General features: G+C 35.3%; 4 protein-coding genes and 1 long non-coding RNA gene across 9 annotated transcripts; all 5 read left to right on the top strand.

Annotated features, from left to right (window-relative positions):
* Positions 1 to 376: 376 nt before the first annotated feature.
* On the top strand, positions 377 to 2,700 carry LOC309488804 (uncharacterized protein). The gene is made up of 6 exons (XM_082157221.1): positions 377 to 756; positions 1,015 to 1,063; positions 1,226 to 1,567; positions 1,653 to 1,925; positions 2,010 to 2,105; positions 2,533 to 2,700. Exons 1-6 carry the CDS (start codon positions 694 to 696, stop codon positions 2,682 to 2,684), a joined length of 975 nt encoding a protein of 324 aa, XP_082013347.1. The 5' UTR covers positions 377 to 693; the 3' UTR covers positions 2,685 to 2,700.
* A 1,643-nt stretch (positions 2,701 to 4,343) lies between these two features.
* Positions 4,344 to 10,436, top strand: LOC309488805 (tapasin-related protein-like). Of its 3 annotated transcripts, none has more exons than XM_082157223.1 (6): positions 4,344 to 4,528; positions 5,838 to 5,898; positions 5,999 to 6,343; positions 6,462 to 6,770; positions 6,868 to 6,951; positions 10,126 to 10,436. In XM_082157223.1, the coding sequence occupies exons 1-6, from the start codon at positions 4,526 to 4,528 to the stop codon at positions 10,281 to 10,283; spliced, it is 960 nt and encodes a 319-aa protein (XP_082013349.1). In that variant the 5' UTR covers positions 4,344 to 4,525; the 3' UTR covers positions 10,284 to 10,436. The 3 variants fall into 3 exon arrangements, with proteins under 3 accessions (XP_082013349.1, XP_082013348.1, XP_082013350.1); XM_082157222.1 differs by having other exon boundaries at positions 4,346 to 4,528; positions 6,462 to 6,782; XM_082157224.1 differs by having other exon boundaries at positions 4,348 to 4,528; positions 6,462 to 6,758.
* A 674-nt stretch (positions 10,437 to 11,110) lies between these two features.
* On the top strand, positions 11,111 to 13,434 carry LOC309488753. Its single transcript, XR_014202263.1, has 3 exons — positions 11,111 to 11,318; positions 12,028 to 12,062; positions 12,366 to 13,434. It is a non-coding gene; the product is annotated as an uncharacterized lncRNA (long non-coding RNA).
* A 2,705-nt stretch (positions 13,435 to 16,139) lies between these two features.
* Positions 16,140 to 17,648, top strand: LOC309488806 (uncharacterized protein). 3 transcript variants are annotated; one of them, XM_082157225.1, is made up of 5 exons: positions 16,140 to 16,206; positions 16,377 to 16,724; positions 16,843 to 17,163; positions 17,247 to 17,318; positions 17,425 to 17,648. In XM_082157225.1, the coding sequence occupies exons 1-5, from the start codon at positions 16,155 to 16,157 to the stop codon at positions 17,589 to 17,591; spliced, it is 960 nt and encodes a 319-aa protein (XP_082013351.1). In that variant the 5' UTR covers positions 16,140 to 16,154; the 3' UTR covers positions 17,592 to 17,648. The 3 variants fall into 3 exon arrangements, 1 of the variants encoding a protein (XP_082013351.1); XR_014202275.1 differs by lacking the exon at positions 16,140 to 16,206 and having other exon boundaries at positions 16,320 to 16,724; positions 16,843 to 17,139; positions 17,247 to 17,322; XR_014202276.1 differs by lacking the exon at positions 16,140 to 16,206 and having other exon boundaries at positions 16,333 to 16,724; positions 16,843 to 17,139.
* An 892-nt stretch (positions 17,649 to 18,540) lies between these two features.
* Positions 18,541 to 27,131, top strand: btg3 (B-cell translocation gene 3). The gene is made up of 5 exons (XM_082157229.1): positions 18,541 to 18,656; positions 21,048 to 21,254; positions 21,393 to 21,530; positions 21,611 to 21,812; positions 26,536 to 27,131. Exons 2-5 carry the CDS (start codon positions 21,082 to 21,084, stop codon positions 26,746 to 26,748), a joined length of 726 nt encoding a protein of 241 aa, XP_082013355.1. The 5' UTR covers positions 18,541 to 18,656; positions 21,048 to 21,081; the 3' UTR covers positions 26,749 to 27,131.
* The last annotated feature ends 640 nt before the right edge of the window (positions 27,132 to 27,771 follow it).

Below are 27,771 nucleotides of genomic sequence, written 5' to 3'. Positions count from 1 at the left end.
CCAGTCTGACTGCATTATTGCAATCTCTCTTTGCACTTTTTGTCACATTACTTTTGGGGGTTTTTGTTATGGTATTTAGACTAACGATGTTGAAATTGTATTTACTTACAAATGAACACGTCATAAAAATGTGTTGCGTACAAACCGCTCTACTGTCAAACCAAACTGTCACTATCTCACACCATCTCTAGGCACTGATGAACTTGCAGTGAAAAATTATAATGACTCACTATAAAAATGATCATTTTCTGTTCTAAGTAAATACCAGTGGTTTACACTTTACACATGGTGCGTCATAGGCCTGAAACTAAATGTTCCAGTGTTGCCCATGTTTGTGGTTGACAAGCATTTACATGAAGATATGATGCAACTCTTACATCCTTTCCTTTCATTTAATTCCAGCTAACAAGCAACTTTAGAGTATAAAAAAAAACAACAAAAAAAAACGCATTTACATCTCTATATTACACTCTGTTGGTGGTTGAAAATTGGATAGACAGTCCTGAGTGTAAGATTTTGTTTGGTGGAGTTCATATTTATTTTGATTTATTTTTGTCTAGTACCTAGCATCTTTTTAAAATGTGTGATGAAACATACAATGAATTTGACGAGATCCAGGTGATAAATTGTTATAACTGCTGCTAACCTCTGCATTGCTTAAAGAGGAAATCACCATGCAAGCCCAGTTTTAGCATGAGACGCCTGAGCAAAAGACAGAGAGATCGCAATTTGACACTTCCCCAGGAAAGAGCGATGGTGAGTATGTGATCTTATGAAGATGTGTGAAAATAATTTTAGATCTAAATTAATATAATGCTTTTGCTAAGCTGAAAGAATATTTAATCGTTCTTTTTCGGGGGGGGAATGCAGCTAACAAATTTCAAAAGTTAATACTTCTTAAATTTCAGTGTCTTAATAAATATGCTGCTCTGAATCTCATCACTTAATTCATAAGATCTTTGTTGAAATGATATTCATATGACATTTCTTTTTAATATGTAAACTTTTTTGCAGTGTTTCTCTCTGATCTGTTGTGGGTGGATGCTGCTGTCTTCGGTTTTCGGTAATAGAAATTGCATTAAATATCCTCTAAAGAAATCAAAAGTGCTTGAAGTTGAATCTATCAGAAATGTTGTGCCTCAGCAAACAACACAGGAAGCTCCTGCATGTGCAACGAGAGAGAAAGCATGAGAAATTCAAGTTGTTGCTGGTCTTTGTTTTTCAGCTTTTGGCAATGCGGCAGCAAATAACACTACAACTTTATTTGTCAATCATGGACAGTCTGCCAAAATTACCTGCAACTACAGACGAACAAATGACACAGAAATCATGACAGTGAATCTTCAAACATTAAGTCATACACTGTGTTCATATTTACATGCGGATTCATGGAGAAAACAAGATTGTAAAGATAACATCAGACTCATATGGATTAAAGAGATTATGGAAATATCTTTTGAGCTATTAAATCTCCAAAATCAGGACACCGGCACATATACCTGTACTGTGAAGAGGATTGCAAAACCACCTGAAGAGGACCTGGGAGTAGAAAGAGTTCAAGTTATTGGTAAATACTTCTTTGTACTCAGAATAAAAATAAAAAAATCAATAGGCTAAATATATTATAATAATGCTTTTGTGAATTCCTGCAGTACGTCCCATCTTGTCTCTGTCCTGTGGGAAGTGGCCTAATGGATCTCCCATGCTTGTGTGTTCTGTGGGATTTTACCATTCTCTTGAACAGCTGTGGATCAAAGATGGAGACGTTCTCAACAGCTCACACAAATCATTCAATGGATCCTCATACCTTGAACTGCCGCCAGACACCATCAGTGACACAATCTACTCTTGCTGGGTAAACCACTCATCATTAAACCAACCACTTGTGGGCAATTTATCAAGCTCGGTCTGCTATGAAAGAGGGGGTACGTTTTGAGATATTGCACATTTTTTTATTTCAATGTTATATACTGTATTTATGAGGCCTTCACAATTATTCTGTCTTGTAGGTGTGACTGTGAAAGTGGTGTTTATCATCTCGTCTGTGTTGGCTGTCTTTTTGATCATTGCATTCATGTTCATTGCAGTCATGTGTAAATGTTACAGTAAGTCTCACTTTACATCCTAAAAGTCTCACTTTGTTTAAAAATGTCATTCTGAAACTGGAACTGTGTAAAAAAAAAGAAAAAAAAATTTGCAAACACAGGGCCGTTGAAAGTCTTTCTCTCATAATTTCTTGATATTAATTATATGCAAAATGTCATTAGGCATCAAGTGTCATGTTATCACATTATAAAATAAATAACATTATCTCATCAGTCACGGTGAGTCACAAATCTCCCACGCTTTTAGTACCTGTTCTTGGTTTTACTGGTAAACCTCCAACTGGTTACCTATCTGAACCTGATCATGCTCACAAATGTACAGTTGTTGTTCTATTTCAAGTAATAGAGTGTTCATTTCCCCTCACATGTGATTTAGACTTTCGTCACCATGTGCAATGACTGAATAAATGTTTTAATGTTCTTTCAGGAAGAGCACGTTCACAGTCTGTGCCTCCTGTAGGAATGAGTGTCACACCTGAGCCTTTCCTCCACGATCACCTGCATTCTGAGGCATTGTATTCAACACTCGGTGACCATCATGCAGTTCCATGCAGCCCTATTGAAGTCAACACTGAATAAAGACATTATACAATGACAGATCTCTGTGTATTCACTACCCTAGTACAATACAACAGGTAGCCTAGTTCTGGTCTTCCAATTTGATTGACAGAGTAGCGTTCCAAAAGTGCTTTGGTGGAGGAGATTCGTCGAGTTTTTCAGCAGGTTACATCAATACGCCAGGCAACAATTGATTGTTATATTAAACAAGTTGTCATTGTCATGCGTTCAATTGATCATGCATTCAGTTCATTTGTTTAGAAATATGGTATCATTCACTCAACCAAGTGATTAAAAAACTGATTTGTTCAAACACGTTTAATTTAGGAACAAAACAAGTGACTCTTTATGGGTGATTCATTGAATCATTAACCCATTCGTTCAAATAACAGTGAATGGTTTAGTTGCTTAATATTAACATATTGCTTGTTGAGCAAAAACAAACACTCGCCTTAATTTATTTGTACGGCTGTGATTATCTGCATCTGCTTCACTACTGCTCATTTTCTACAGTACTCTACAGTATTCATTCTGTAGATTTTGGGAAGTCTGTGTAGACAAATTTCACGTGATGTTCTCGGAGCTGTTTACGTCGACTGGGAATTTTGCATTTTTATGGCAGCACTATCAATGCCTAAATACATCTACAAGAGTCAGGTGGTACAGTGGTCACATTTTACAAGTAGCACAAAAAAATCTCATCTGTAACTACAAGGACGTGAACGTTCCTTACAGATCTCGTTATTATGGAAATTTATGAACGTATCTTGTCCTCAGTCATTTAGAGTGTTTTTTTTTTTCTTTTTCTGTAACCATTCACAAAGTCGACAAGTGTATGATGCGTAGTGTTTTAAAATCTGTTCAGATTTTTCAAAGTTGTATTTTCCAGACTTAAAGTCACCAAAAAAAAAAAAATCTTGTTTTTTTTTAAGGAATATTTAAATATTTATTATAAATTATTTATCTGTGCACATCATTCTTTTTTCCTAAATCATGTGCCTTCATAATCTTTAATCAAAATTATGCTCTCTCCTTAACAGGGCAAAAAAAATTCTTTACAATTGCCTGAATAAAAAGATGGCAAGCTTTAACATGCTAAACTAAACACTTAAAACATCACTTAGTGTATAAATGAATACAAGGAAAACGTTTTCAAAGAGCTTCCGATTCATCTTCAACCGAAACCTATGTGAAACTGCAAAATAGGTCTGAGGAGCACATCATCCATGCACTGAATTACTTCATATCTACACGTGAGCTAAATGATAGCTTCTCTGCATTTCACGTGTAACCCTGCTGTGGTTAAAATAACTAGACCTCACCGCCTCTACAGAGCGTGAAGATACTCTACAAAAGAGGTCTTTATAGTGCAGACCGTTATGAGCAAATGAGGTCTGTAAGACATCTGGTTTAACATTTAAAACGCCCGCGCACTTTTAGACATTGTCAGCTTGGACAATGAGCAATGCCTCTTACATTGGTCCCTCCAATCAGTGAAGCCATAAAAGAAAAGGGAGCATTGTGATTGGCTGCTCCCTGGATGAATATAGATTCATTTTGTAGGTTGTATGTCATAGAATAACTGCTTGAGAATCTCATAGTGCTCTTGATTGTCATGACTTAAACTATAGAATTTTTTATTTATTTTTTTATAAGCGTTAGTTTATTTTTCTTTCAGTCTGCAAATTAAGTAGTCTACTCTCAGACAGCCTCAGTCGGATTGGATGGGCTTGTTTCTGAGTTGACATAAATTACGTTGCCACCTCAAACCAACATCACTTCTCCATTTGCACTATCATGAGTTAGAACAGTCAGCGAGTCCCATGCAAAATGCAAAGAGGATGCAGTTTCTGAAATAGGAAATGGTGAGAATATGGGAGTTTTATATTACAATAATAATATATAGAAAAATATTTTTTTGTTTTACTTTATAAATCAGCTTTTACTTTCTGACGTGTTTTATTCAAATTTGATATATGTTTCGGTCAGTTTTGTGAAGCTTAACTAAACAGTAATTCATGTGATATTTTGTAGTCTTGAAATGTATCACTTTGTGGAAAGTATGGCTGCACGTTTTGGGGAAAATGTCATATTGCGATTATTGAGGTCAATATTGCGATAATAAACTTGTTTCATGAGTCAACTTGCTTAGTTCTCAAGGAAAATGCACACACAGATTAGTGATAATGCTGAAATGTGTATTTGTCAACTCAGTGTTTTCAAATTAAAATAATATTTTTTACAAAATTAAATAATGACATCTTTGCATTACTGTAAACTTGTTATTGTCTCAATAGTATAGAACAATAAATAAGAACATTGTATGTATGCTCATGAAAAAAAAGATATTTTGAACATTCTGTCCAGACAAACGGACATTTAAGCAGAATGTGTATTGTGATTGTCAAAACATTTGGTAACAGAATTTTGTTAGGTTTAGTGACAATATGTTACAATGTTTACATGGTACAATGACTGGTAGGCTACTGTTTTTATTATTGCTTGATCTTGTGATTTGATTTCGATCTTGAGTCAATATCGATTCATTAGGATAAATATTAGGTACAGTAGATACATGTAAATTGTTCTCTAAAAAAAAAAAAAAAAAAAAAAATCTCACCTAATGCTGTAAACATACAAAGAGCCCTGTCAGCCCATACGCTAAACGGAAACTGACTGGTCTTCTTGTTATTAGCGGTGTAGAAAACGGGCAAACAGCTCTCAGAGATCTTGGCCTGTCATGTCCACACATGCATTTATTTATTTCATAAAATCGCAACATTTTGCGTCATATAGCGTAATCGCATAGGCTTGACATCGCGATTGTGATATGATTAATCGTGCAGCACTAGTGGAAAGACTAGCTTCTTATGAATGCTTGAATCTGATTGGTCAAATGCTGAATTCTATTGTCAAATATGTTTGGGGAAATAATGATTTATAATAACTAAGTTGGCTTGGCAAGTGGTCTCCTACTTGTGCTAGTTTCATGTATTTTGTACACTCTCATTTAACAAAGTAGCCTAATTTCAGTTCAAATCAATATTTCATGTTTATTTATTTAACTAAACACCTTTGTCAGCCAGTCATTATTTCAGAACAAACCAAAACAAAATATGTATTTGTAATAGCCTATAAATATTATCAATGTATTTCTCTGTTTGTTCTTAATAGATATCATCAAAGTGTAACTCTGTGACCTCATGTGCTCTGATGCTGATGTCCTTATTTTCTGGTGATTATACAATACTGTTAAAAATGTGAAAATTCTCTGAACTGAATCCCTACTTTTTAATATAACTTCAAATGTAAAACTGAATTGTCATCTTTTTCAGTAATAGCTGGACATTCAGAATTCAATGGCACCTCGGTTCAGACTGTTCATCGAGGAAAGTCAGTCAATATCAGCTGTAAATACAAACCATCAAGTGACACTGAAAATTTCACAGTGGAACTGAAAACTAATAATACACTGTGTTCATTAATGAAGAGTAACAGTTCATGGATAAATCAGTCATGTCAAGATCACATTAGATTTATTCCAAAGACTGAGGAAATTTCATTTGATGTATCAAATCTGCAGATAAATGATACTGGCACTTACAAATGTGTTGTGACAAGAAACATACCACCTCCGTCTGAGGTTTTGAGTGAAGAAGGAACATTTGTTCAAGTGATTGGTAAGTTTATTATGAGTAGAATCAAATCGTAGTGACTTGAGTGTATATCATATAACCGAGACAAATATCTGCTCCTAATACATGAGCTTTTTACTAATAACTCTTATATTTACTACAGCAAACCCCAAGGTGTCCGTGTCACATGTAAGAGCATCGGATGGATTTCACACGGTTCTTTGCCTCTCTGAGGGGTTTTACCCTTCCGCTCTAGAGCAGGTGTGGGTGAGAAATGGAGGATTTCAGAACGTCTCTCTCACATACAACATTAACAAAACCAACCCAGATGGATCATTCACCCTCCATTCATATTTGAATGTCTCTGACTGTACAAACTACTCGTGTTGGGTAAATCACTCATCCCTGAGCCAACCAATGATTCTCCACCTGTCTCCTGCTGACTGTTATGAGAACAGAGGTGCACGTAGCAGTAAATACCAAAGTGTGTCTCATGCAAATATTTTCACAAATTATTAGAATTTTTATGCAATAATTGTGATATGTTGCTCAATATCCCTCTTTCATAGGTATAACAACGTGGATGGCTCTGGTGACTTGTGTACTGCTGATTCTTGCCATACTGATTATCACAGTCGTGTGTGAGCGTTTAAGTAAGTTTAATATTTGATCTCCAAAATATAGAGTCTGTTCTTATAAATTTAAATCTCAGTTATCATTCTCTTGGAATGGAATTTTCCATCGTCCTCGGCGTCCTCCTGTAAATTCGTCCAGGTGCAGGCAAAACTCTTAGTTATGTATATGATATTGTATTTGTCAACAGATCCTCCTAAATTACACAACGCACCTTTAAGTGTAGGCCTATACTGTTTATATTTGCCTATGTAAAAAAATGATTACAAAAACTTGGTGTAGTTTGATCTTTCAAACTAATATGCTTGTTCTATTCTGCTAGTTAAAGGGATAGTTCACTTTGAAATTAATTTTTGGTATGTTTTAGCTTACCTCAAGGGCATCCAAGATGTAGGTGTCTTTTTTTCCGCAGTAGTTTCAATTTTGATATTTTTAGGTCAAACCGTTCTTGTCTGTCAGTCATATAATGCAGGTCTATGGGCACCACCTCAAAGAGCATGCACAGAGTCCAAATTAAAACAATTCCCCGTCGTCCAAATTAAACAATTCCCCATCGTAAGTACACATTGATGGCCTAAGACACGAAACGAGCGGTTTGTGTGAGAAAACGAACAGTATTTATATAGTTTTTACCTCTTATACACAGCCATGTCCGAGTGATCTGATCTGACGTGTGCGCAGACTGGTGCATAGATATAGCAACACATTCTCACACCCAAGGCGTCACTTTTTGTCACTTTCAACCATGCTTCAATATCTGACGCTCAAAGCACCCTTTAGCGTCCATATGTGACGCTTCGGTTATGGGTAGGTTTAGGCGTCATGTAACTGACGCTTTCGGAAGCGTCAATATTCGACGCACAAAGCACCCCCTAGCGTCAATATGAGACGCTTCGGTTGGGTAGGTTTAGGTCTGTGCAAGGCCGCCTTAATGCACGGGCTTACCTGGGCTGAAGCCCAGGGGCCTCCCAAGTTCAGGGGCCTCCCATGTTCAGGTTCATGATGAGCTGAAAAGGTCATATTGTTTTAACTTGTCAGATTTTGTCGCTGTATGTCGCTAGTCGCTTGTGGGTGTTGGTAGTGCTGTCGCTCTAATGTTATTGTTATGGTGCGTTCACACCAAACGCGAATAGAGCGTATGGCGCGAGTGATTTCAGTGTTGTAAAGACGCGTTTACGCGCGTCTAGAGGTCCCGCGGCGCGAATGAGGCGAGACTGCTCGTCTGGCCACATCTATACAAAACACCACCACAAGTGATATTATACAACTATATCATTTTAATTTGACTAGGAATTAGGCTCAAAAGAAACAGTATGCTGTTGGGAGAGTGTTTTTATATCTACCACACAGCAGTGTTCAGGGATTAAATCATTTACTAGATTAACGATCGATCAATCTACAAATTAAACTCACTCATACTGTCATCAATTACTAAAACGTCATCCGAATTTGACAAATAGGCTAATACATTTTCTTGTCCCTAATAGTCAACATAATGCACTGTAAAATGAACTGCAGCAGTGCTAAACTTGCATCATAAAACTACAACACTCGAACTATAAATGTATGAATTAAACTCACTGAGACTGTCGACAGTTTCTTTTCCATGCATCATTTTATTATATCCATGTTTGTGGTTAGTTACAGTCAAATCATATAAAACAGTGAAATCGCCCTTGAACTCTTCGGTCTTGCCGATTCACATGCAATTTCACTCGAGACGGTGACGGGAGCTGAGCTCCACTGAAAGGCTTCTTTCCTATTGGTCATCACTCGCGAAAATCGCTTCTCATTTGCATAAAGTTGAAATTTAGTTGCTGTGTGTGGTTGTTAAATAAAGTGTCTTGTGTTTATGTGCTCAGTGATATGTTAATAACAATATTAAAATGAAAAACAATATTTAAAAAAATCACTGTTGTAGGTCTCGAAAGAAACTAATGCATTTTGTGATGTAGATTACCTATAGATAGGCTATTACACTTTTTTTAAATGAGACTCTTTAAATTGAGGGGATGGGGGGCCTACAAAACCTCTCAGCCCCGGGGCCTAACATTAGGTTAAGGCGGCTCTGGGTCTGTGGTAGGGTTCTGCGTCTCATATGGACGCTAAAGGGTGCTTTGAGCGTCAGATATTGAAGCATGGTTGAAAGTGACAAAAAGTGACGCCTTGGGTAGTCGCCTTGTCTACGGCAGTTCATTGGAACGAATGTCTTTAAGGCGACATCTAGTGTATATATCTATGCACCAGTCTGCGTACACGTCAGATCAGATCACTTCGACATGGCTGTGTATAAGAGGTAAAAAAGTGAACTATCCCTTTAAGATCTTCCCAAATATGTAAAGAACACATAAATCTGTTCTGTTGAGTATGATGCTTTTACAACTCACATTTTCAAGTAAATTGTTCGTTTTTCATGCCATGAAAAAAAGAGCATTCCTAATATGTCAGCAAATTTAAAAGCTGTTGTTAAGAATTGGTCTTATTAAGTAAGATTCTTTAATGACAGCCTACCCCCTTTCTGGCTTGTGGTGCACACATATTACTTATGAATGGTAGATATTGCAAAGGCAATAAGTTGGAATAAGTCCCGCCTTCTAAATAATAGAGCCAATTGGCAACATCATCGTGGCACTGCAGCTGCCAAGTTCCGGTTGCTATACAAACAGATAGTGTAGGCTAGTGAGACGCACAAATTGTAAATGGGCAGGCGAACTAGTGAAATGACATGACATGCTAGTGCAAAATAGGCACTGTTTTTGAAATTTGCACCCCAAAATTGTGTGGAGTAATATTTTTTTTACAGTAAAATACCTGAGTAATAACAGCAACTGTCGAATGTGCATGAAACCAAGGTTCTTTACTGTGACTCAAACTGAAAAGACCAAAACATGAACAGCTTACCAGATGCTCTGTTCACTCGCGCACATGGTATTATATAAGTGAAATGCGCATGCTCCTCTTAGGACCCTTAAATCACAGCATGAATATCAGAATTAGACTTTTTTTTAACATGTTTTGCGTGTCTTCATAAATTCATTTTAAGAAAATGAAAATTGTATGAATATAATATATTAAAAAAATAACAGTGCAAAGGGGAAGGGTGGGAAGGGATGACTCCTCTTATGCATTGTTTTTTTCTTATCGTCTCATGAGCAATCAGAACAGATCAAGTCATTATTCTCATGTTCTTTCAGGAAGAGCACGTTCACAGTCTGTGCCTCCTGTAGGAATGAGTGTCACACCTGAGCCTTTCCTCCATGATCACCTGCATTCTGAGGCATTGTATTCAACTCTCGGTGACCATCATCCAGTTCCATGCAGCCCTGTCAGAGTCCACTCATCTCCACAATAAACACTGAACGAAGACATTTTACTATGATTGATAGCCTGATCCATGTCTATATCATTCACTGACCAGACACCAACTTGTGTATGTGATTTATATTTCTATGATTTTTTACTTTGCTTTACATTTTGACTGTAAATGTGTGCGGCTGACAAAATATCCCACATGGAAAGAATCTATATGAGGATATATGCGCATATATGAAACCTATATGCAGTTTATATGCACATATATGCTGCATATATACAGCATATATGCACATATATGATAATATATATGCTGCATATATGCGTATATATGCCACATATAGGCATAATTGAGGTGCATATATGTGCATATACAGGCCATATAGGTCTCCTGTATTGCTTCTTTATATACATATAAGCCCTATATGTACATACAAGATATGTCTCCTATAGCTCATGGCAGGATGGTCATTTTGTAGCTCATATCTCACTTTGGAAACTGTCATACATGATGCCTAGCTCAGATAGGCACATCTATCAATTCGAAGCTCACGGAGCTGAGATCAAAAAGATAAAAATAAAAAAATTTTTTTAAATTCTGTTAAGTTTTTTGTCTTATTTTTGTTCTTGTACTATTTGATTGTTCTTAAGTAAATAAATAATGTAAATTTCTACATTTTGGGGTTTTATTTATGTTGCCTACACTGTAAAAAAAAGTGTACTTTTACAGGTAATGGTCTGTATTTTTTTAATCGCGCACGCGATGACGCAGATTCAAATTCGCCGCCATTACGTTTCCGCTGTTTAGTCGCGCCCACAACGGTCAGCTGATCAGTCGACTTTGGATCTGTAAGTGCAAGTGGGAGATTTGAATTCAGTCTACTCTCCTGAAGTGGATTGTGAGATTAACAGGGGTTCAATATGACACCTCATAATTCAAAGCAATCGTGTTCGTCGAGAGCAGCCGTGAGCAGGAGCCCTAGCTGTTGTCAGTTTGGATTCTTCGGAAATAGCACCCTTTTCAGTGAGCCTGGTTCGTCACAGCGGACATCATGCCAACCGATCACCGGCTGAGGTAAGAGTCTGCATGTGAACGATATTTTATATTACATTTGTGTTAAGTTTACGTTACAGTTTTCAAGCTAACATTAGCATTTTAAATGATGAGCTGGAGGCAAAACACTGAAAATGTAGCATGCATCTTTACATTTTCCATCTGTTTTAAGAAAGATCAGTTGAACCCACACCTCAAAAAATACCTAAAACAAGCTTTCGTAGACTTGTTATACATAAAGTCCGTTTAATTGTGTATAAAATCTTTGTTAATACGCGATAGTATCTGTCAGTAAATCAATCTCTTAAATGGCGGGACATTTTTAAACACTGTCTGGAAGCTGAAAACTCTTCTCTTAAAAAATAGTAACCACGTTTTTGGCGGATTTTTATTACCATTTTTAATAACCACAGTTATACTACAAATAGGCCTAACGTTACCAAGGTTTTTTTTTTTTTGGTTAAACCATAGTTAATTTTCATAAGGGTTAATGTGGTTATCAAGACCGTTAAGAAAACGAATTCAGCAAATACTGTACTTGTTGTTGATACAGGAAAACACATGAGGCTAGAATATGAACACCACATGATAAATTCCATATTCTGGCTGCATGCTTGCCAACACGTCAGTTGAGGTTTTGCATTGTCCCAGTGGAACATATTCTGACATATGCAAATGTAATACTGAGTTGTAAAAAAAAATATATATATATATATATTTGTGATTTCAGGTCAAGTGGAAAGCAGAATGATCATGGCAAACAAGGTATGGGAAGAAGTAATTTAAAATATTGTAATGGCCGAGTCTTCTGATTCCATATGATTGCACTAAAAGTGGCAGAAAATTTAATTTGTTTTATACTATATTTTCCCATGTGAATATTCATTTGATCCTTGTGAGGCCACTGGAGCTGCACAAGGTTTGGTTTTGCTTCAGTAAGACCACGATTGTGTTAGATTCCACCCATCTATTATTATTATTTTTTTGTATTGTAACTAGGCTCTGTCATTTAGAAACATGGGTTTTCCTATCACTTATAATGACATATATCTCTACCTTTCATTCCAGCCAGAGGATCTGACGGTTGCTGCTCGCATCTCAGCCTACCTGATGGAAAATTCTTGCTGGATGAATGACCTTCACCTTCAATTCAACCTTGCCAAGACAAAACTGCTTATGGTTTCACTTTCAGCCAAACCATGCGATCCTGCTGATTTGCCTTATACAACACCAGAAAGATCCGGCCCTTCCTGTCGGAGTCACACAACTCCTTGTCTAAGCTCTTGTTCTATCCAGACTGGACTATTGTAATGCTCTCCTGGCAGGCCTTCCAGCATCAGTCAAACCTCTGCAACTGATCCAGATGCTCCAGCAAGACCTAAACTCACTGCTTCAGATCTATGTGTCTCCAGAAGCTTGTGTTCTGCAAGTGAACGGCGCCTTGTGGTGCCATCATCCCAAAGAGACACAAAACCACTTTCACTGACCTTTACCTGGACTGGTCCCTGCTGGTGGGATGACCTGCCCAACTTAACACATTTTCAAGAAACTGCTAAAGATCCATCTTTTCATAAACACTTGACCCAATAATACTAAATCTTTGTTTTAATAATAAATAAATAAACTTGTATACTGTGCTACACTAACTGGGACTTGTCACTGCACTTGTTGCTTCTATTGTTCTCTTAATTTTTAAGTCACTTTGGATAAAATGTAATTGTAAATGTGTAAAATAAGTTATATTAGAGTATAAAGGCATACAGCAATTGCCTTTTAATGTAGATATTTTTACATGTTCTAAATTATATACTAAGATTGTATTTCCTATCATTCACATATCTTGATGTTCAGTGTTTGTTTAATGAGTAATACTGTAAATGTGCAGGTATTTTGTACTTATACGTTTAATTAATTTAACAGAAATTGACTGTACATTTGCTATTATTAAGTACTTAATTAGAGATTGGTCAAAGTTGTGAAATTGGAAATGCCTTAACTGTAAATATACAAACTTTGAATTTGAATTTATGTATTTAATGCATTTTTATACATAACTTCATAGTTATTATACACAGGAAAAACTATATATTAAAAGATAATTACTGTAGATAGACAGCATTATTATAAAATAACTTTATAAAACCCTAAATTTACAGTTTAACTTGAAAGTTAAATGTTTTTTTTTAAATGTAATTTGACATCATTTATCCGTTTTTCCACGGTTTAATAAGGCATTATCAACAGTAATGTACTGTAATTTAATAAATTTTGACTGTAAAGTCAATTCTGTATTTTCACTGTTTTTGCCTGTAATTTTGTGAAATGGTTATTTGCTGTAATTTAACGGAATCCGTCTGGAAACTTTGCTGCCAGAGATTTACCGTTTGTATACGGGATTTTTTTTTTTTTTACAGTGTAGGCCTAGTAGCTATGGATTTTAATAATTTTACTAATATATAGTAGGTAAACATATAGGTGCATATATAGGTGAACATATAGGTGCATATAGGTGCATATATATGTGAACATATAGGTGAGCATATATAGGTGAACATGTAGGTGCATATATGTACATATAATATAGGAAAACGGCCAATTTTATATATGTCACATATATTAAAAACATATATCAAAACATATATTAAAACATATATGTTTATATAGGTTCTTTCCATGTGGGATGACCATGAGGCCTCTGTTATTTGCAGCTTCAGCACTTTAAGAACCCAATGAAATGGTTTGCTGAGTGCAGTTTTCTTTCCTGTGTTGATGTAATCTATTTAAATAATTCATAAATAAATTGTTCGTTCTTTATTTGTCACGTTTGCCTACTGCTTCTGCACTTTTGCCTATGACCTACATCCGCTTTGCATTTAGACATTGTGTGGTTAAAATAACCGGTTCCGCTGCTCAGTCAGATCACGAAGATGGTGCTCTAAAAAGAGTCTTGTTGGAGACAAATACGAGCAAACAAAGTCTACAAGACGTTTGATTTCACTATTTGAACACTTTTAAGACATTGTCACTGCAACTTCAGGTCATACATAATGTTTCTTCTTTATAAAACTAAACCCCGAGTTGTTTTCAGACCCTTGCGACACTTTTATATGGGTGCCATCCAATCAATGAAGGCCTAAAAGAAGAAAACAGTTGTGATTGGCTTCTCGCTTGAAGACAGAATCTAGGAGTGCTAGATTTTTCCACACATACACTCTAACTGAGTATACTGTATCTCAGACTGCCTCGGTCGGATCGGTTGAGCTTGTTTCTGACTTTACAGGCCAACCGCAGACCAACTTCTTCATTTGCACCATTATTAGTTAGAACAGAGACCTGCAAAAAAATACAAAAGAGGATGCAGTCTCTGAAAAAGGTGAGTACATGGGAACTTTTGTAATACATATTACAAGATCAGTATAAACAGACCGTATCAATGGAAATGGAAACATTATAATAATGCACAGGAATTTTGTGTTGCTGGTGAATTTGAAGAGTTCAGATGCAAAAGCCTCTAAGTGCCGTCTGAATTTTTTTTCTAGAATGATCATTTTTATCAAGCTCGTATTATTTAAGTTCAATAATTTCACTTAAATGGCAATGCAAATTACCTATTAATTGTCATTTAAGTGAAATTACTTAACTTAAATATACAAGCTTTATAAAAATGATCATTCTAGAAGAAAATTTCAGATGGCACTTAGAAGCTTTTGCATCTGAACTCTTCATTTGTTAACTTTTATCTACTTTTGTTTAAACTGTTATTGACTTAACTGAAACAATACTTGTTTTGCTCCAAAGTGCTCTGTATATGTGCCATTTTGCGAGCTATACAGCAAATTCATATAAAAATGTAGTCTTGCAAATGTATAATTAGAGGAAAGACAAACTGTTGCGGGGCTCTCGTGGCTCTCAAGTCTGATTGGTCAATTGTGGTGTTCTGTCCAAATATTTTAATAACACTAAGATTTCATTGTTAACATGAACTAACAATTAAAAACAAAACTTAAATTTTTTAGTACCAAAAGTTGTATCTGTTAGTTAATCCACTGTGAACATTTTTTTTTTAAATAATTAAACAATTTGTTAATAACATTAACAAAAGTTAACAAATGCTGTAAAAATATATATTGCTCATTGTTAGTTAATATTAGCTAATGCATTAACTCATGTTTACAAATTAGATGCATTTCTGAAATAATTAACATTGTAAATCTATTTTTATATATTTTGTACATTGACAACTCTATATTTTATGTAATATTACACAGACACTAAATTGCGAAAGAGTAACTGATCTTTTTCTCTTCTGTATTTTGTTCTTGAAAAGTTATTGTTCTTTTGTTCTTAAAAATTCATGATAACATGTTTTTCCATTACTTTAACTCATCAAAATATTTGAACAAACTTCAATTATGTTTTTAAGAGATAACTAGACAAGATTTTTTAAAAAGTTCATTAAAATTCCAGTTTGATTATACTTAAATATCAGCAACTGAACTTAAGTCGTTAAGTTGAATTAGGGGGATTTTCTTTTACTTTTTACAGTTATTCTGTCGAAGAGTCGTGGAAACGCAATCGAATTATTTTCTTTTCTTTTCTTTTCTTTTCTTTTCTTTTCTTTTCTTTTCTTTTCTTTTCTTTTCTTTTCTTTTCTTTTCTTTTCTTTTCTTTTCTTTTCTTTTCTTTTCTTTTCTTTTCTTTTCTTTTCTTTGCAGTTGGGGAAAATGGAAAAGCAAAAATAATATTTGCTATGATCTTTCATTCTTCATCTAGCCAGTAGAAGTTTACCCTGCTATATATATAGTTTACTTCTGTTCAAAACTGGGTGATCAATATTCCACTTTCTGTTTTCTCTAGATGTTATCAAAGTGTAACTCTGTGACCACATGTGTATGGATGATTCTGTCTGGTTGGTATTTTAATTTGAAAATCTTATTTTAAATATTATACAGTATTTATATTTGATATAAATATTTATTTATAAATAATTATTTTTATTTAAAAATATTATTCTAAATTAAATCTAGTGAAGTGATAACTAAAACATTATTATTATTATTGCTGCCCTGTCTTTTTCAGTTGTTATTGCTGGACATTCAGAATTCAATGGCACCTCGGTTCAGACTGTTCATCGAGGAAAGTCAGTCAATATCAGTTGTAAATACAAACCATCAAGTGACACTGACAATTTCACAGTGGAACTGAAAACTAATAATACACTGTGTTCATTAATGAAGAGTAACAGTTCATGGATAAATCAGTTATGTAAAGATCACATTAGATTTATTCTAAAGACTGAGGAAATGTCATTTGAGATATCAAATCTGCAGATAAATTATACTGGCACTTACAAATGTGTTGTGACAAAAAACATACCACCTCCGTCTGAGGTTTTGGTTGAAGAAGGAACATTTGTTCAAGTGATTGGTAAGTTTATTATGAGTAGAATCAAATCGTAGTGACTTGAGTGTATATCATATAACCGAGACAAATATCTGCTCCTAATACATGAGTTTTTTACTAATAAGTCTTATATTTACTACAGCAAACCCCAAGGTGTCCGTGTCACATGTAAGAGCATCGGATGGATTTCACACGATTCTTTGCCTCTCTGAGGGGTTTTACCCTTCCGCTCTAGAGCAGGTGTGGATGAGAAATGGAGGATTTCAGAACGTCTCTCTCACATATAACATTAACAAAACCAACCCAGATGGATCATTCACCTTCCATTCATATTTGAATGTCTCTGACTGTACAAACTACTCGTGTTGGGTAAATCACTCATCCCTGAGCCAACCAATAATTCGCCACCTGCCTCCTGCTGACTGTTATGAGAACAGAGGTGCACATAGCAGTAAATACCAAAGTACAAAATACCAAAATACATCTTTTTATTCTGTATAGAAACATCAGAATACATAATGACCCTCCAATACCCATATTTTATAGACTGTCATATTTGGATAGTTTTGTTCACCTCTGCACTGCTGACTCTTGTCCTCCTGATCATCACAGTAATGTGTGAGTATGTCATTGATTTTATCTCTAACACAACAGCCTTCCTCGTGTTTTCATCAATATGAACATCATTGATCAGATTTTTTTGCATCAATAATCTCTTCTAAAGGTTGTCCAATGAGATCCTGTCAACAGCCTGTAGAGGTCAGTGTCCCATCTGAGCTCATCCTGCACTCTGAACTGAAGACTGAGGTGCTGTATTCAGCTCTGAGTGATTATCATCCGACTAACAGTCACCTCCACGATACTGATTATTCTAGCATGTTATTCCAGTGAGCCATTGTTCTAGCATGTTATTCCAGTGAGCCATTGTGCAAATACAGTTTAAAACCATGATTGGTGTCATTTATTTATTTATTTTTATTTCTCAAGCAATATTAGTCAATCTGATTTTATCTGGGGTGGAGCAAGTTTTTAGCCAGTTTTAGCAAGTTCTCAGTGAAATCACTCAATTTAACCTGCCAATGTCTGAAAACCCATGAAGCTCCAGCACCACTGTTCTTTTTTCCATTTCCATTTTCTTTTAATTCAATAACCCCTATATATATATATATATATATATATATATATATATATATATATATATATATATATATATATATATATATATATATATATATATATATATAACCCTAAGCCCTGCATGATGTTTTTAGTTCTAAATTTCCTGCAATCCAGGTTGCAATATTATTCTGTCCTTGTGAAGTGTGAAGTGAGGTAAGAGCTACATCCTGATAGGTATTTCCTGTTGACATGCCACACAAGTTTTGCGCTTTCGTTATGACTGCAGTGGATACCCTGATATAGCTATTTCCCTTCCGACAACATGTGCTGCTCATGTTGAAATTAAAAGTAGCAAAAGTCATTCTGAGTGGATATTAGGTCATTTTTTTCACAACACAGAGACCCTATCACGAGTTTATCAGTTCATCAAGCAAGCACCACTTTGCAAGCTAGATGGCGCCATTGTCCATTTATAAAACTGCCCACAGTTCTCATTGTCATGTGACAGGACACCAGCCTTTACTTGATCATATCTGTTCCCCCAAAAAAAGAAGAAATATGCATACTTGTTTTAATTCATTTGATTAAAAGAAAAGAAACTTCCACCCTGCATCCATTTACATGTGTGCTGCTCAGCTCTTCTTCTCCACACTCTGCCAATCAATGAATCATTTGTTTCGTGAATCAAAAGAATCGACTCATGAATCATTTCCTGTAAGCATGCGCACAAGACAAAGTCACGTCACCCGTATTCGCGCGGAGCAGATCTGGAAGTGTGTGTTGTGCGCCAGGCGGACAGCAGGAGTTGTGGCCACATGTGGATGAAAGGAAAACACGGTCAGTATATCTGTTTGTAGTGATGTAGCGAACTCGCATAAAAGTAAAATGTTTATAAGCTCCAAATATTACATAAAATAATTTGAAATTATTTTTTTTAAAGGAAACTGTCGGAAAAGCCAACTGAAAATGGAATCGAGGCCACGTTAACCTCGGCTAGGCTACAGTTAACGTTAACGTTAGCTGGATTCAGTTTGTAATAATTATTTCAATATTTATTAAAAATGGAAAAGGAGTATAGTTTTAATATGACATTTAAATAAGATCGCTGCCGTTAGCTCGTGTTACTAATTGAAGTCCAGTTGGGAAACTACCGGTAAAATAAGTTTTTCTATTTAGTATTTTAAAATACGTTTAATAAAAATATATAGAAATGTGTTTTATATATATATTATTTATTTATTTATTATACACACACACACACACATTGGAGACTGATTAAGGTGGGGTTTTTTTTGGTTTTTTTTTATAAATATGACGTTTGTTTTTCTAGAGTCTAGATAATATTTGGTAAATTAAACTACAACTCTGGAAATTAAAAGTATACAATAATGATAAAAATGTAATGCAGACTAGAAAATAAGATTGAGGTGATGCTATTAAGTTCCATAAACGAATGGTCATTTCTGTCATGGTCTTGTTTTTCAAACGTATTAGCGCGCCTTCCTGCTGTTCTGTCCCGCCGTCTGACCGGCTTTGTGTTAATCACTTGCTCGGTCTCTAACCGGGGTTTGTGTTCATAGACAGCCAACATCTTGGAGCTTATGTTTCTGGGACATGCGTGGATTGATGTTGATGGATTGATTGTTTAGAAAGAAACCTGACCTAACAGTTAACGTTATTGGAAGTCTTAAAAAAAAAAAAAAGACTCCTTATTTATTGGAGTTAACTCCCATTAATGTTCATTGTTAATAATAATACTCAAATGTTTTATTGTTTAATCATTTAATAAAAAAAAAAGGATTTCTTATCCATTTGGAGTGCAACAAGTTTCTAGTTTATTTAATAAATACAAAATGACATTAATAATCAAAAGATGAGGGTCAGTAAGATTTTTTTTATTTTTTTATATCTGGCTGCATTTATTTGATAAATCTGGTAAAATAGTGTTATTGTCAAATATTATAATTTAAAATAACTTATCTTTTAATATATTTTGTAGCTGTAATTTATTCCTGTGAATTTTCAGCATAGTCACTCCAGTCTTCAGTGTCACATGATCTTTCAGAAATCATTCTAATATGCTGATTTGGTGCTCAAGAAATATTTCTTATGATCAATGATGAAAATGGTTGTGCTGCTTAAAGGGATAGTTCACTTTGAAATTAAATTTTGGTATGTTTTAGCTTACCTCAAGGGCATCCAAGATGTAGGTGTCTTTTTTTCCGCAGTAGTTTCAATTTTGATATTTTTAGGTCAAACCGTTCTTGTCTGTCAGTCATATAATGCAGGTCGATGGTCACTGTCTCAAAGAGCATGCACAGAGTCCAAATTAAAACAATTCCCCGTCGTCCAAATTAAACAATTCCCCATCGTAAGTACACATTGATGGCCTAAGACACGAAACGAGCGGTTTGTGTGAGAAAACGAACAGTTTTTATATCGTTTTTACCTCTTGAACTCAGCCATGTCCAAGTGATCTGAGAGCGCGGGCGGGTATAGATATATACAATAGATGTCGCCTTGGCTACGGTTTCGCAGTAGCCAAGGGGACATCTATTGTATATATCTATACCCGCCCGCGCTCTCAGATCACTGTGCATGCTGTGCACTGTGCATGCTGTTTGAGACAAGTGACCATAGACCTGCATTATGACTGACAGACAAGAACGGTTTGACCTAAAAATATCAAAATTGAAACTACTGCGGAAAAAAAGACACCTACATCTTGGATGCCCTTGAGGTAAGCTAAAACATACCAAAATTTAATTTCAAAGTGAACTATCCCTTTAATATTTTTGTTGAAATTGTAACACTTTTTGGGGTTTCTTTGATGAATAATATTCAGAAAATCTTTTGTAACATTAAAAATGTCTGTACTGTCAATGAAATGCATCCTTGCTGAATAAAAAAAAAATGTTTTAGGCTATTTGAATTATTCTTATTATTACTATTAATTATTTTAATTGTATTATTCTAAAAAAAAATTCTGACCCCAAACCTTTAAATGGTTGCGTAATAATTTATTGTATTATTTTATAACAATTCAAAAAAAAAAAAAAAAAATATATATATATATATATATATATATATATATATATTATTCATTTCTTTAATTGAAAGTCATGTTTTGGTTAATTTATTTTATATTCAAGAAAATGCATTATCACAGGGTGTTGTTGTGGTATTTATTTATCTTTAATATTTAATCAAGTCTCTTTACATTCACAGAAGTTGGACCTGAATTTCAGCTGAACAGCTAACGATGAAGAAAGAAATAGCAGCGGTGGTGTTTTTCTTGAAGCGGTTGATAAAGAAGGCTGAGAAGTTGGAAGCAGACAAGTTGGACCTGTTTGTGGAGCGGTTAACTGTAGCACTACAGGAGAAGTACAAGGGTCATTGGTATCTAGACAACCCCAGCAAGGGCCAAGCATTCAGGTACAGCAGTCTGATAAGCAGTACTGTGCAGTGACATCCTAGTTCCCATGTTCTTTAGATTCACATCTAGTCAGATGTTCAGGATGCATGTCATGCTTCATGTGATGTTAAAATGAGCTATAAATGTATCCTGTGCAGGTGCATCAGAGTGAACCGCTTCCATAAAGAGGATGCTGAATTGCTCAGAGCATGTGCTGAGAGTGGAGTGCAGTACAAAGACCTTGGTCTGCCTAAGGAACTCACGCTTTGGGTCGACCCTGGAGAGGTGTGCTGTAGGTGAGTTTTTCTATTTCTTTGCAACTGTACTGTATGTTGCTCAAATATGAAAGAAATCTTTACTTCTGAAATGGTTGCAGGTATGGCGAGAGGAATCATGGTTTCACTGTGGCCACCTTCTCAAGCGATGACGATGATGATAAAGAGGATGTGACAAAGAAAGTGACGAGCGCTGTGGAGAGGGTCACGTCGGATTACCACTCCGGATCTTCCTCGGATGAGGACACCACATGCAGAGAGCTCCAGTACAACCCACCTCTCTACAACCACTCTCCATACCAGGTACAATGTCCTAAATGTATTTGTATTGCCTTGATTGCCATAGGCACAGTACTGTTCAACATTTTGGGGTTGGTATGTTTTTTTTCCTGAAAGAAGTTTGCTTACTAAGTGACATTTGTTTGATCAAAAATGAATAATTAAAAATATTAATATTGTGAAATATTATTTTATTGTTATTATATTATTATAATTTAAAATATTTTTTTGTTATATTTAAAAATGTGAAATTATTCTTACGATGGGTAAGCTGAATTTTCAGCATCATTACTCCAGTCTTCAATGTCTCATGATCCTTCAGACATCATTCTAATATTGATTTGGTGCTCAAGAACATTTCTTATTATTTTCAGTGTTGAAAACAGTTGTGCTTAATACTTTGGTGGAAACTTTTTTGTGTGTTAGGATTCTTATAAATATAAAGTCCAAAAGAATAGCATTTATTTTAAATTGATATCTTTTGTAACATAAATATCAGCAATTTAATGTACCTTGCTGACAGGGGTGGCGCCAGATAATTTTTAATGCAGGTGCTGAGGGGGTGCTAGATCATTGACAGGGGGAGCTGCGCTATATCCTATATATAAATACTATTAATAAATGAGCAAAACTTGGCCACTCAATATTTTATATTCAATTATTTAATTATCACAATTAAAGTTTTAATTTTATTAAATTGAACAAACACAACATTCAGCATTCAATCAAATATTCTTAAAGATTTATTATTTATTATTAATAATGTTATTTTGACATGTGTGTGCAACAAGCAAGATGTGCATTTGTAAATCCGGCGACAACGCGTGCATTGATTTTATTATTAAACTAGTGTTTTCTGTGTCAGTGTCGGCTGCAAAGATGAAGTTGACGATCGCCATCTCCGTAGTGAATGCGCCTATAGAGTGAAATGCACATAATGGAATACATAATCAGAGAGTAGCCTATTTCTTTTTGAATTGTTTTGTTTAAAGACATTTCAAGCTTACTATAGATATATTTCTCATGTCTGTGAGGCATACGCTGAGTTTCGGTTAATTTATGATGAGATGCGCTCCAGTTAACGTGCAATGCAAGTGACCGCGCCGGCGCCTCCATGTCATGATTATATTGGCTGCTATATTTGCTAGGGATGGCCCGATACCGATACTGGCATCGGGGATCGGGCCGATACTGTCCTCAAATACTCGTACTCGTACTCATAAAAATTCGCCGATACCACGCACCGATACCACGTCCATTTTGCGAAACGAAACTGGCCGCCGCGAGTGCTTTGTCGAGGTGAACTGAGGCATAGACGCGCGAGCTGGTCGAGCACATGCCTTAGTTTAAACAGACGAGACATCAGTGGAAAGTTTGTTCAGTCGGATGTCAATGGCAACGAAATTAAACGAGGCATGTCGCTTTAGCTTATTATTAACGTTAACTGACGAGAGAGAGAGACAGAGAGAGAGCGAGAGAGCGAGCGCACTTCTGTTGAATGCTCTTGATTGCTGATCGTTCACTCAGCACATGTTATTTGGATGAAAACTAAATCGTATATGTAGCCTAAGTAAAGTAAAACATGAACTGTTACCTGACTGAAGTATAACGAGTGGTTCCCTACGTTATTACAGGACGTGTGCAGGTTAAGAAGTTTCATGAACGCAAACATCCGAAGCGCGCGCCCCACAAACCAGCGTCTCAGCGCGAATACTGAATTAAATTGTCTTTCACGTCTTGCGCTTGTACGGACGAATTCACACACAATGTAATAACGCCCATCTTGGTGAGTATCCTATAGTAAACAAAGTCGGTTATATCTCAAATGAACGTAGCATGTTCAAGTGCGGTCTGTGCGTTCGGTCTTAAAGGGGCAGCAGTTTGATAAACCTGCTTCTGTGTTTTAATGCTAATCAAACAAAGGAGAAATAAATACTCACTGCTCTTGACTAAATAGGCTACCCTTTTCAACTTTAGAAAATATCCATCTATATATAATTCATACAGTAATGAATATGCTTTTTTCACATTTGATTACTTTATTCAAATTTCTGTACTGTTAGATACCCGAAAAACTCTAAAAACACTGTTTATTTCATTTGTAGCCTTTCTTTGTTCTATATTGTATATATTTGTCCTATTTGTAATTCGATTGTTTGTTTTTATTTTGTTACTGACTGCTTACTTGTTTTAAATTCACATTAATTAGGCTGCTAGTTTTTGTTGTAGTATCAAAATTGGATTAAATAATTGATATATCACTGGTTTTGACAAACATTTGAACCGCTGACCCAGTCCTCAGCACTGAGCCCTGCTGAAGCAGCTCTAAATATGTGCTGTGCTATTAAATGAAAGATAAAATATGATAGAGCAATAGAATGAACAGTGACAGTAGGCTTACAGAAGCTCATACAATGCATTTTAGCAGGCTTAATTAAGCATGAAAATAACTGAAAGAAATATATATATTTGATGAACAAATTAAGCCAACTAATATGATTTATAATCTTTTGGTTTATCTACTAATACATTTAAAAATTACAAATGCAGTGAAAATTCAGGTATCGGTTACGGTATCGGTATCGGCGAGTACCAAAAATTACAGTATCGGTATCGGACTCGTTCTGCAAAAAGTGGTATCGGGACATCCCTAATATTTGCTTCTTATACAAAATTTCAATTTATACAAAACAAAATTCACTTTAAAGAAAGGTTTTCTACAAAACAAAACTTAATGAAGTGGTCAAATTCATGTCTGGCCCACTCCATGTCTCCCGATATATTGTGCATCCTATCATGCTGTTCACTTTTCATAATCAACATAGATGAAAAAATATGTTTAGAAGAAATAATATTTTAACAAATATGAAACTAAGTGTGCTAATTTAATTATTGGCTACAACATGTATAGTAGGCCCACAGACTCTCTATTTGTACAAATTGCTGCACATTCATTTAATTCAGAATTTTGCACAAATAAGTTGAAAGGCATTTGTTTGTGCATAGTAAAAGAGATCTGCAACATTTATTAAGTTAACGGATAATTGTGCGTGCATTTATTAATCATTATGATACTAAAATCATAATAAAGTAGGCCATACTATGTACAAAAAATCAGATGAGCCCAGAATATGAACGCAACGTGTAGGCTATACTACACGTTAAGCATTTTCCTCCCATAGAAAACCATTATAAGAACGCTTAATTTCCCTTTATGTCGAAATAACAGATATTATGTCGAAATAACAGATATTATGTCGAAATAACCAGATATTATGTCGAAATAACAAGATATTTTGTTGAAATAACTACTTAATATCTCGAAATAACAAGATAAGTTTTCCTTTTTTCTTCTTCACCATACGGTTCAGGGGTTCCATAGAATACAGCCTGAATATAACTGTTTCCAGAAATTATTTTTGGGGGTGCTTTGGTCTTTCTTGGGGGTGCTGAAGCACCTGCTAGCCCCTCCCTAGCGCCGCCCATGCTTGCTGAGTAGAAGTATTAATTAAAACTCACTGAACGGTATTGTAGGTTATTAATCCTATTTATTTATATGGACTGTCTTCTACTAATCTTAATCCTGAAAAGTTGGGACATTTTGTAAAATGCAATAAAAACAAGAAATTTTGTTAATTATCTTTCAACTTTATTTAACTGACAAAAGTTCAAAGAAAAGATTTCCAATGTTTTCACTGAACAACTTAATTGTATTTGTAAATATAAACAAATTTTGATGGCTGCAACACACTCCAAAAAAGTTGGGACAGATGCAAAATAAAAGTGATAAGCTTATAAAGCTTTCCTGTAGCTCAGTGGTTCGATCCCAGGGGATTGCACATACCTATGTATAAATGTATAGGATAATGCAATGTAAATCGCTTTGGATAAAAGCGTCTGCCAAATGCATAAATGTAAAATATCCAAGTTAAACTCAGGGTTCCCACAAGTCCTTGAAATCCTTGAAAGTTTGTGAATCTGGAAAAAAAAAATCAAGGCCCTGGAAAGTTTTGAAAATAAACATACAGGTCCTTGAAAGTGCTTGAATTTATTTTGTGCAAGAAGTTTTCTGGAAAAAATTCCATATAATTCCCTCCGGTCCGCTAATGTGTTATTTCGCCAACACTTCGTGGTCTATGCATACTAGCTTGCTTGATTTACGTTAGTTACGCGTATTTACTCGTTACGTTAAGTGTTTCCTGCGTGAGGTACTTTGTGTTGAATGTTGCCATCATGCCATGACGTTCACACACTCACAAAATTACTACGATGGTACCTCAGCGTTTGTTGTTGGACACAGCAAATGTGTCCCCACATTAAGTCCTTGAATTTGAGTGTATTGGACCTGGAAAGTCCTTGAAAGGTCCTTGAATTTGAAGTTAACCAAGGTGTGGGAACTCTGTAAACTGTTTTTGAAACAGTCATAAGCAGGTGAACTGGTAATAGGCGAGGATATCGTGTTTGGGTATAAAGGGAGCACCTCAGTCTTGCCAAGCAAAGATTGGTCATGGCTCACCACTTTGTGGCACATAGAGCTAAATGATTTTGGAAAATAATCTAATTGCAGATTTAAAATAAATAAAAATAAAAAATTACCAAATTTGTCTGTACATTTAATTAAAAATGGAGCTATTTGGATGAATTGTAGTCTTTTGAGGGGAAATTTCACTTTTATCAGTGAAATATAAAGCACATGTATGTAACCATTGTTTCTATCAATTTCTTGTCTTCTCTTTCTTTTGTAAAGCTTGTATATGCCAGTGCCCCAGTATGGAATCCTCTACCAAGAAAGAAATTCGGCCCAGGGAAAGGGCATTACCCTCAGCGCCCACACTACATGATCCGCCCCCCTTGCAGACCCAACCATTCCTTTAAACCGCACAGCTGGGTCCAACAGGGTTACCGCAGCAAGCATGGCTACTGGGGCAGCCCTTCCAACCTTGTACACCAGCTTCAGTGACCACTGTTACTACAGTATGTTAGTTCATTGGTGTCAATGTGAGGGGTGTTCCATTGAAAAGTGTTTTTTTGAAGTTACCACTAAGATGACTGACCAAATTTTTTAAAAGTGTATTTTTGTAGTTCTGTCACACTGTTTTTTGAATTTGTGACTGGTCTATTTTTTAAAGAAAGATAACCGTAACTGTTTGCACTTTAGATTATTTGTAATAGAACATGTATATGGTAAACTTCGTACATATTGGATTAGGAATATTTCAAGTATTTCAATTTTAATGGTAATGAAATATGTGCTGTATTTATGTTATATGGGATAATTTGATAACACTTTAAATCATGTTGTTTTTTTTGTCATAGTTTCAGTGACCAAATGTTTTATTTATTCACAGTTAAGTATTATGTATTGCTTAGACCACTTAAATTATGGATAACATTAAAAAACATTTTCAAGTAATATAAAATGGTTTTGGTTATTTGATGTAACTGTTGTTTTTGTAGTTTTGTTATAAAAACACTAGGTGGCAGTACGAAATAAAATTGAACTTTATCTTTAAATAGGGAACAGAGAGTCTAGGTGTACAATATATTTAACTTGTTCTCTAAATAGCATAGAACTGCAGTATTGTTTTATAGTACTTAGTTATTTTAAGCTAATTTCCTCAAGCAGTGCTTCTTTATTTTGTGGTGTATGGAATTTTATATTGACACAAGTAGTACAGATGTGTTTTTACAACTCGGATCAACAAGTTCACTATGCTGGCCACACCTTCCTCTGAGCGGAGCTAACTGTTCACAAACTCTGACCAAGTTTAAGAGGAAATGACTAAAATTCATGGCCATCATCCCCACCATTACAGACTCGAAAGGAATTGACCAACAAATTAATTTAATTTTTTTCCCACACCCTTGTCTGTTACACATTACAATAGTGTGCATCAAATATGCACCAGGTGCTTGGGAAAACCGTTTGCTATCACAGTGCATTATTGTCATAATTGTTTAATTAGTTATTAGCGCTCCAAAA

Source organism: Leuciscus leuciscus (assembly GCF_965113295.1).
Source record: "Leuciscus leuciscus genome assembly, chromosome: 24".
NCBI classification, from domain to species: domain Eukaryota; kingdom Metazoa; phylum Chordata; class Actinopteri; order Cypriniformes; family Leuciscidae; genus Leuciscus; species Leuciscus leuciscus.
The sequence above is the reverse complement of the archived record's forward strand: the minus strand, read 5'-3'. Positions and strand labels throughout refer to the sequence as shown.